Genomic DNA, 10,637 nt, shown 5'->3' with positions numbered 1-10,637 from the left:
TAAGGCTACATATATTGTCAATATGGGCTATTTTCAGCCCTTTCCTGGGTAGCATACCAGTGATAGACATAACATGGAAAAGAGCAAAAAATAAAACATGCAGCAGTCGATTAATCAGTTGGTGTTGGTAAGTGTGTTCGTGTGCTGCGGGGTTGAAGCTACGAATCCATAGGCTTGGCTCCCTCATCCATTCCAGGCTTTTGGGAGGGAGGACAATGAGCCTGTCATAGCAGATGTAAGCAATGTCACCAAGTGCTCTGGCAGCTTTCATGGCTGGGATAAGTTCTTTCCTCTTCTGGCGCACAGCTGCAGGATAGTCCTCGTTGAGGAAGATGTACGTTCCTCTCGAGTTCTTGGCACTTTCCAGAACAGCTGTCTTGTCCTTTAACCTCAGGAACTTGACCACTATCGACCTGGGCCCGTCACCTGGGCTGGTGATGGGTTTTCCAGTCCTGTGGGTGCGCTCCACCTCAAATCTTCCTGTGATCGATCTTCAGTTTCTTCGAGATAATTTCCCTCACTTTGTCCTCAGACTCCATCCAGGTCTCATGTGGAGATTCTGCAATTCCTTCCCCAACAATGTTGTTCCACCTTGATTGTCCCTCGAGAATCTGATTTCTCAGTCATTGTAATCATGGATTCACATACAGAACTGATTTCCTCTCTCAATGACTTACAGATTGCTGTCACCTTGCAGTTTTGTTTAAACTCATCGAGCTGACCTTGGGAGAACTGCAAACTGTTCTTCAGGTCCTGTACCCCTCAGGTAGTTGATTATTTTATTAGTTGAATCCACCAGTATTTGGACAACACTTGAAGACATTTTCTTGTTGTAACAACTGGTTGTAGAACTACACTGCTCAAAAAAATAAAGGGAACACTTAAACAACACAATGTAACTCCAAGTCAATCACACTTCTGTGAAATCAAACTGTCCACTTAGGAAGCAACACTGATTGACAATAAATTTCACATGCTGTTGTGCAAATGGAATAGACAAAAGGTGGAAATTATAGGCAATTAGCAAGACACCCCCAATAAAGGAGTGGTTCTGCAGGTGGTGACCACAGACCACTTCTCAGTTCCTATGCTTCCTGGCTGATGTTTTGGTCACTTTTGAATGCTGGCGGTGCTTTCACTCTAGTGGTAGCATGAGACGGAGTCTACAACCCACACAAGTGGCTCAGGTAGTGCAGTTCATCCAGGATGGCACATCAATGCGAGCTGTGGCAAAAAGGTTTGCTGTGTCTGTCAGCGTAGTGTCCAGAGCATGGAGGCGCTACCAGGAGACAGGCCAGTACATCAGGAGACGTGGAGGAGGCCGTAGGAGGGCAACAACCCAGCAGCAGGACCGCTACCTCCGCCTTTGTGCAAGGAGGAGCAGGTGGAGCACTGCCAGAGCCCTGCAAAATGACCTCCAGCAGGCCACAAATGTGCATGTGTCTGCTCAAACGGTCAGAAACAGACTCCATGAGGGTGGTATGAGGGCCCGACGTCCACAGGTGGGGGTTGTGCTTACAGCCCAACACCGTGCAGGACGTTTGGCATTTGCCAGAGAACACCAAGATTGGCAAATTCGCCACTGGCGCCCTGTGCTCTTCACAGATGAAAGCAGGTTCACACTGAGCACATGTGACAGACGTGACAGAGTCTGGAGACGCCGTGGAGAACGTTCTGCTGCCTGCAACATCCTCCAGCATGACCGGTTTGGCGGTGGGTCAGTCATGGTGTGGGGTGGCATTTCTTTGGGGGGCCGCACAGCCCTCCATGTGCTCGCCAGAGGTAGCCTGACTGCCATTAGGTACCGAGATGAGATCCTCAGACCCCTTGTGAGACCATATGCTGGTGCGGTTGGCCCTGGGTTCCTCCTAATGCAAGACAATGCTAGACCTCATGTGGCTGGAGTGTGTCAGCAGTTCCTGCAAGAGGAAGGCATTGATGCTATGGACTGGCCCGCCCATTCCCCAGACCTGAATCCAATTGAGCACACCTGGGACAACATGTCTCGCTCCATCCACCAACGCCACGTTGCACCACAGACTGTCCAGGAGTTGGCAGATGCTTTAGTCCAGGTCTGGGAGGAGATCCCTCAGGAGACCATCCGCCACCTCATCAGGAGCATGCCCAGGCGTTGTAGGGAGGTCATACAGGCACGTGGAGGCCACACACACTACTGAGCCTCATTTTGACTTGTTTTAAGGACATTACATCAAAGTTGGATCAGCCTGTAGTGTGGTTTTCCACTTTAATTTTGAGTGACTCCAAATCCAGACCTCCATGGGTTGATAAATTTGATTTCCATTGATCATTTTTGTGTGATTTTGTTGTCAGCACATTCAACTATGTAAAGAAAAAAGTATTTAAAAAGAATATTTCATTCATTCAGATCTAGGATGTGTTATTTTAGTGTTCCCTTTATTTTTTTGAGCAGTGTATTTTTGTTCGTTTAAAAAGATAATGCACCGGTGATAGACACCACGGTCCTCAACGGTACTCCTACTGGCTTTGGTATTTGTCATGGTAGCAACGTAGGCTACGCTGTTACTCCTCGCAGTTCCATAAAGGGCAGGTCACAAGGAAGATTGAAACAGCAGGGATCTAGACAGACACAAAACCCGGGACAATTCGCTATCCCAGCCACAAGGGATAATCGCGTCGCAGGCTGCATTCAAGTCAAGAAAACCCCACTAGCTTGATAGGCAGCTAGCCCAGCTGCTATGCCAAGCAGCTCCTTGTTTGGCAGGATCCCTGGACAGTTGAGACTCAAAACAAACCGAGCTTTCCCTCATTCAACAGGAAGTTAAAAAAACACCCTGCGTTCTGTTAGACAGGTAACTCTCAAGCCACGATATGTTAAATAAATTGCCACAGAGTACATGATTCTATATCTCTGTACATAATTTTATTTACATGGTACAATTTTTCTGTAATGTTGGGTAACAAGATTATATGTGCGGTACATAAATATAAAGATGGTTTGTACAAACTTGCATAACTAAAAAGGGTTCAAATGAAAAGGTGAAATCTCACAGCCCTACCGAGAGACTAGAGCTGAGCAGCCAGACACACACAAAAAAAAGAGTCCACTGGATCAGTTCTGAATACTGAGGAACACAAGTACTTGCACACACAATACTCAGCCACCATCCATCCATCCAGGAAATGGCATACATTAGACATGTGTTTAATACATAGCATGTGATTCGCACTACACAATATAAATCAGAAATATATCACACATTTTCTGGGAAATATTGATCAAAAGATTAGTGGACCTAACCCTTCCAACCTCAGCAATCTGGTTAATTTAGGCTATTTGTCATTGATACAACAACCCAAGCAAAACATCCCATATCCTCAAAAAAGATCACAGAATGGGCATCAGCACTGTCACATGACAACAGTTTGGGGTCACATGACCCGATCTCAATTGCAGGAAGTGAACGGTCTTCCGCCAGTCTCCCATCCAGCCAGACAAAGGCAGCGCCAAGTTTCCCCTTCAAATACACATTACATCACAGCATCAGACCTAAATACTTTTTAGAAAACCCATCTTTAACGGATACAAGTAAACCTAAGCAATGGTTTTTAGTGCAGCACACATTGCAGGAAGAATGAACCAGGCTTGTATGACTACACTGATATTCTGTTTGATTCAGATGAATCTGATGAGAACCTATAGGGCTGGAACAGAACACATCCATCCTCCAAGTGTCAGTGCCGCTTTCACCATTCATACCGGATGATCATTTCATAAGCATCTTGAACAGGTTGTTCTTTAGGTGATAAAAAAAAATAAAAGACTTCATTTGTTAAAGTCATTCTTCACATCTGATCTCACAATAGAGAGTGTGCTTGGGGGTCTCCCCTGAATTGAGGCCCCATACAGCACAGAAACAAACATGTCTGGTAGTACATATAAATGGACTGATCCGGTCGGGGCTGTAACAGTCTCATAGGCTACAACGTCCTCCCTCTCCTCCAAAAAATCTCATAAATACAGAGAGTCAAAGTAGTAAACTCATGACAACCACAACACATCAGACTGCCTACTTGACAACAATCAGATTCCCAAAAAACACTAAGAATTAAGCCAAGTCCAGGCGTCCCTGGAAAAGAGTGTCCTAGTCTGCTGAATATTTTTTTTGAGATTCTTTTGGTTCTTCTTTTGTCATAAATTTTTTCTAAAATCGTAAGCTCAGACAGACAAAAAAACAGAAGAAAATGTGATCGTTCATGCACTGCAGACAACTGGATTCCCCCATACTGTAAAAAAAACTAGTCCTTTAGAACGCAGGTCAAGTGCGAGTCCTTTTTTTTTGCCAATCACTCCAAGTGTTCAAGGTCAAAGTGAGAGAAGGTCTTATATTCTCTGGATCTTGTCGGCCACCACCACAGGGTTCTCCTTGCGGATCTTGGCGGCGGCATCGGCTTTGTAGTCATACGGGCAGTTGTGCTTGTCCGAATAACGGTGGAGTCCACAGAACAGGTTCCCACAGCGGCAGTCAAAACCTGACAGAGCAAAAAGGCACAGTGAGTCAATCACACTAATAGACCCAGCTCATATCACCTCTGTAGTGTATCCTATACTCAATCATAGAGAGCCACATAAGCCACAGTCTTGACTGAGGTCTGACTGAATAACCAACAATGTTATTCAGTACTGGATTGTTTGTCCTCACCTGTAAGGCCAACCTTCTTGCGGCACATGAAGCACCTGTTCTTTTTCGGTTTGGCGGGGTCGGGTGATTTGGATTCGTCACTGCCGGCAGCACTGGGAGGGGAAGCTGAGGCGGTGGGCTGAGTGACCACTGGAAAGACCAGAAAAATAAGACCTCAAAACAACAGAGCCCAGAGACTATTCACAACCACCTCCCATCACAGGCCTGTAACCACTCATGTGACCGACCCCCCAAATGAAGCACTGAACACCCATATGAATCAGACACGCACCAGGTTCTGCAAGCTCTGCTTTAGGCGACGCTCCTTCCTCTTCACAGGAAATGCTCATCTCGGTCATCTGTTGGGTAACAGGAAGAGCTGCTGCCCCACTACAGTGAGAGAAAGAGAACAGGTGCTATAGGCTAAAGAAATCCTCCACTTTATACTAGCCATCTCATTCAGATGTAATGATATAACAAACGTGGTGCAAGAGAAGTGAGTCATTTGGTGAGACTTGGTCTTAAAGAATGGTTTCCATGGTCATCTCAGAGTAGCAACAGACCCTCACCTGGCAGCTTCAGCCTCAGCAGCATTATTCAAGGAGGCCTCAATTCTCTGGATGGTCGAGGTCTCCATTGTGGGGCTACTGGACACACTGCCACCTAAATGAGACAATACATGATCAGATTTACTAAGAAAAAATGCACTGACTGCAAAAACATGGAGTTGTAAGGCATCTGCTTCTCAAACAGATAAAGATTAACAAAACCAATTATGGAGGAAAGGCAGATCTTACCCATTGCACTCAGGGGGCTCACTCCATTGTTCTGTCTGGTCAGGTGGTCCTTATAGCAGACAGAGCACATGCCACTGGTCCTGGGGTTTCCAAAGAAACCACAGCCGGTGGCACAAAGCATGGGCGCTTGGCTCTGATTGGTCTCCTGTGCCATCTCTGCTGATTGAATTGTCCTGGACATAATCAAAATAGAGACTCATTAGAAAATGGGAATACATATATATATATTTTTTTTAAACAAGACTTTCAATATAAAACCCCGGTCAAAAGTTTTTTTTAATGGTTTCGAGTTTTGAAAATGCAGATTTCTGAACGCTAATGCGACCTCTGCCAATAGAAGATACTGAACCCACAACCTAAGAAGCAACATGACTACTCCAGCATTCTCAGAGCAGTCCTGTAATCACTGCAGCATTGAGCTGCTTGCCTCCATAAATAAATAAAAAATCACTGCCACTTAATTCAGGTAACCATAGATATCCAACCATTGTCCCATTACGGCGTCAGAGCACAGCGTCGCCAGTGAGGCCATCTTCCTTTTGACTTTGAACTAAGACTACTACTAAGAGTACTACTACTACTACGTTGGCAAACAACCTGAAAGGGTGCATGCACACTGCCACCTAGAGTCTTGTTTGAACAGGTATAAAGTAGGGTTGGGCGATGTCTGGAATCCTGCATCACAACTGATAATGGCGCTAACGTCGTTGAAATGGCCATGGCTGAACTGTTTCGGCCATAATCTCAATGTTACAAACAATTCTATTAAGCAGGAAAAGGCCAACACTGACAGAGCATTTGGTGTCCGTCGAGCTATCAATGGTGTGCTCTCCAAAAATCTAGCCGAGAAGAGAACTGCGTGATGAGCTCAGACTCAATCAACACTCCCCAATCACAGTCTATTAATTAGTGTTTTAAGATGGTGATATTATGGATCATTTAGCAATTAGATTTTAGGACCTCTTTGGGTATAAATAAAATATTGAATTAGCCCAGAGAAATGCATTGAATGACACATTCATAAATGGCAAAAGTCAAAAAACAAATCATAAGAAGCAAGGTTTAAGTGTTTAGCTTACATCTAGGAGATAAAAGAAAGTTCTAGACACAGACACACTGAACAAAAATATAAAACGCAACATGTAAAGTGTTGGTCCCTTGTTTCAAGATAATCCATCCACCTGACAGGTGTGGCATATCAAGAAGCTGATTAAACAGCATGATCATTACACAGGTGCACCTTTTGCTGGGGACAATTAAAAGCCACTCTAAAATGTGCAGTTGTGTCACAGCACAATGCCACCGATGTCTCAAGTTGAGGGAACGTGCAATTGGAATGCTGACTGCAGGAATGTCAGCCAGAGCTGTTGCCAGAGAATTGAATGTTCATTTCTCTACTATAAGCTGCCTCCAATGTCATTTCAGAGAATTTGGTAGTCCGCACCAGTGCGTCAATCGACTCTAGGTGGTTAAAGCCAGAAAAAGTGAACATGCTTGTCCTTGTCAGAAACCTTTTCGTAAGATATAGCTAAAATAAAAATAAGCAGAAGGGTTTTAGTCCCACTTATCGAAAGCGCTGCTGTGGGAGCTTATGCAATGCCCTTTGCTCAATTCAAGGCTATGAATAAACCCTTCGACAATAATATAAACATTTGTTTATATGTTTAACTTGTACAAGTAACATGTACTGGAAGTGCTATTGACAGTAGCCTGGTGTAGGCCTATAGTATTGACTGTTTGGTTTGCAAGGAGGGATTTTCCAGCAGCAAAAAAATTGTTTTTCCTAAAGCTTTGGTCAGGTGAAGGCCAGAAATACATATGGTTTGCTTAAAACTTCTCATTTGATTAATCCATTTTGTAATAGATGGTTCTCGCGCTGTCAATATTACTGTACCATGTTTTTATTTAGGCTATTCACAAACATAAAACTTTGAGAGACTCAGTTACTGGCTTCATAGATTCATTTGAAGGTTGATCATGAAAGAGTAGGCTATATGCTTAAGCCAACAAGTCACATTCAAATAGAATGACGATTGGGGAAAAAAGGGAACGTAAGAAGCCAGACAATGGAGTGTCCGCTGCAAAAGGCCCATGATTATCCGACATTGAAGAGGTGAGAGAAAATTTCTGACATTCTGCACAGCTTTTGGCAACATATACATTCATTAAAATAGACTATGGCAAAAAATAATAGGTAGGTCATTTGGCATGTTGCCTGTTGTGCGCTGCCCGACTCCAGCTGTGCCAGCCATGTTAAAACAAGCTAAACTAGAGTCTGTTAAATTAAACTTGCTTCCGTCACATCACGATGTCATCAAACATTGTTGATTTCCAATTACATCGTAGTATCGCCCAACCCTTATTAAGTAAGGGATGGCGATTTACCGCAATCTGTAGTTATGGAATGTTTCCTCGTGAGTATAATTCAGTGTCATTTCCTTCAGTCAACTACTTAAAATGGTGAAAGTCCTCAATGGCGCTGCCCATGCCAAAGCAGGCTTTTGGGCACTAGGGCCCTCTAACTATGGGTTCAACTCAACTCGCTCACAGAGGCTTTATTTGGAGACACATTAAAGTTCTCTAAAGCAGAGATTTGATAATCCCAGGGTTTTAATAGCCTCGCTGTCTGTAGGTATTTTTTAAATTTTTTTTTACAACATCCATTTCAGCACCATCTGTTAGTCACTCTTTGAGCACTATGTTTATCAGTTGGGGTTTAGACCTAGTTATAATTTAAACCTTGATAGCACCACTGGTGAGTTCATCACAGTAAATGTGTGGCTGCCTGCCTGGTTATCGTCAACACAAGGTCAACAGACAAGACAGGGGTCTAAACAGATGGCGGGATGTGGAAACAGTGTTCAATCATTGGCAAGAAGCAACCAGTCCTTCTGGTTGCATCACTCACTATCACGTCCAGAGATGAACAGACTGGTGTGTGAACCTTTCCCCAACCCAGAGCGTTCTGATCAGCTACAAACAACTGGGATAGTGGTACAGTAAGACAGTCTTAAGGCAGGTTGATAAATACCCCAAATGAAGTAGCCAGTTTCCATTAGCTTAACCGTAGCCAACTAGTCTGTTCATGGAAGAAAACGAAAAGCAAGTGCTGAGGCACCTGTATCAGTCTTCTAGGAACCGAGGGGCGCCGCGCAGGGGGGAGATTCACAAGTCCATGCCACGCTTTCTAGCGAAATGCGTCAGAGGTTTCCCCCAGAAAGGCACTTCAATCGCCCCATCACGTGTATGCCTGCTGACTGCAGTGTTTTTTGCTGTCCCAAACTCGCTTGGACGGGGTATTAGCTTTCGCCTGTCACAAGGGTGCAATGTGACAGGCTGATCTCAAAGGCGCACTCACACGACCTCGCTACACTATTTATAGGCAACCCTGGAAGCCTCACTAACGGTTGGTTACGTCACCAAACCTTAACGCCTGCTCACAGTGAGACGGGTCCGTTCGTAATTTATTTCTACAGAAACGTGTGGAGGGCGCTCAAGGTTTGACTGAGATATGGTAAATGTTGCAATGTTAACATACAGGCTGCAATGCCACACACACGCCTTGAATTGTATTGACAAGAGCGGTGGCTTTGCCATATATATATATATATAACCCGTGTGTTGCTAGGTAGCTACATTATAAGCCAACACCAACAGTCCCATCCATCCCTTATCAAAATCATATGTGCTGTCTGCAATACTGATGAGCCCCCCATTAATCAACTGACAATGTTATACAAAACTACAATGGATCTATCAATATCTATGTAATAAATCCCCCCCACAGACTGGCAAGCTAGCTGGGACAACAGTTCCGGGGAACGAGTCAGACGGTGCAGTACCAGTAGAGCTAGAGTAGAGGCCTCAACTGCTCTTTAAATCCACTGAGTCACGCTAGGCTACGTAGCTAGTGAAGATTGTAATTCCGACATCTAAGTAAGCCTAGCATCACTGTACTAGCAAACAACGTCGTGATAGCTGTTCAGCTAACTACAAATGATCATACAGCAGTAATTATTACTATGATCCAGCAAGATAACTAGTGAAATGTGGTTCATCCAAGTCACGCTGATTACCGTTAGCTAGCTACGGTTAGCGCTTTGTCTTTTCCTTTTGTTCCTGTTTTGTCAATTCAACATGAACAAATGTAGTTCTTCCAATAATTGACGTATACCAACGCATCTGTAGCGACCGTCAAATAAAACGAACGTCAATTTGAACAGACTTTAACCATGTCAAATATTCGAAGGTTGAGCAGGTGGCCTCGAGTTGATCCACATCACACTCAAGCTAGCTTAGCTAACCATCGACGACGCATACGGAATCAGATAGTTGCCGTTTTAGGTCGGCGCTGGCTCATGGAAAGCCTTTGGACGATAAGTCCTACTTGCTAACAATTGTTTTCCGCGGTGAAGTTAACCCTTATGTAATAAAAAATATATAAATAGTTTGACCCCCCCAAATAAACAGCTAGCTAACGTTAGCTAGCGTAACTTAACCCCTCATTTATTGGGGGAAAAGTAAATAACTGTATTTAGCTAGCCATGGACCCTTATTGTGTAATCGTAAAGTAATGAAACTAGGTTTAAATAGTTTTGACGGACCTGTATAACGTTAAAATACATCTTAAATTTGTTTAAAACTAGCTCATTAGCTACCGTTATCGATACCCTCTTTCAAAGACACTCAGCCAGTAACGTTCGTTAAACATCAACAATACTTTGCTTTTCATAACGCGCAACCTACCGTAGTTGACAAATATTTTTTTACGGGCGTTTAACTTACCTTCAGAACGAGTGTTTTTGCTCTGTTGGTTGTTCGCTGTACCAAAAGTCCTGGCAGACTCTCCGTTCCCCTTCCTGAGATACTAAGGGCTCCGTCTAAAAGTACGCCCGCTAGCGTAGCTACTGACTGTTTTCCGCTTTCTTTTTTCTTTTTTGGCCTTCTTTAGTACGAGTGGTAACATACGTCATGGAAAATAGCGACCCTCTGATTGGAAGACAGGAGTGTAGGGGGCACCTAGTTTCGGTCGCCGCTGATATGTAACCAGTATGCAACACATACGAAGTGTTACCTACCGGTACAATGTAACCATTTTGAATAATTATTGCGGATGTTTTGGAAAGCTGTGAATTTGATAAGTCAACACCCCAAACAAACAACTGTCATCATTCGTAGG

General features: G+C 44.0%; 1 protein-coding gene across 1 annotated transcript; it reads right to left on the bottom strand.

Annotated features, from left to right (window-relative positions):
• Positions 1 to 2,880: 2,880 nt before the first annotated feature.
• On the bottom strand, positions 2,881 to 10,404 carry LOC120026021 (AN1-type zinc finger protein 5-like). The gene is made up of 6 exons (XM_038970799.1): positions 10,244 to 10,404; positions 5,459 to 5,631; positions 5,231 to 5,324; positions 4,954 to 5,051; positions 4,683 to 4,811; positions 2,881 to 4,512 (listed from the first exon to the last, which is right to left on the bottom strand). Exons 2-6 carry the CDS (start codon positions 5,610 to 5,612, stop codon positions 4,364 to 4,366), a joined length of 624 nt encoding a protein of 207 aa, XP_038826727.1. The 5' UTR covers positions 5,613 to 5,631; positions 10,244 to 10,404; the 3' UTR covers positions 2,881 to 4,363.
• Between the last annotated feature and the right edge of the window lie 233 nt (positions 10,405 to 10,637).

This window comes from Salvelinus namaycush, chromosome 31 (genome assembly GCF_016432855.1).
Source record: "Salvelinus namaycush isolate Seneca chromosome 31, SaNama_1.0, whole genome shotgun sequence".
NCBI classification, from domain to species: Eukaryota; Metazoa; Chordata; class Actinopteri; order Salmoniformes; family Salmonidae; genus Salvelinus; species Salvelinus namaycush.
Note: the sequence above shows the minus strand (reverse complement) of the source record. Positions and strands in the feature narration are given on the sequence as shown.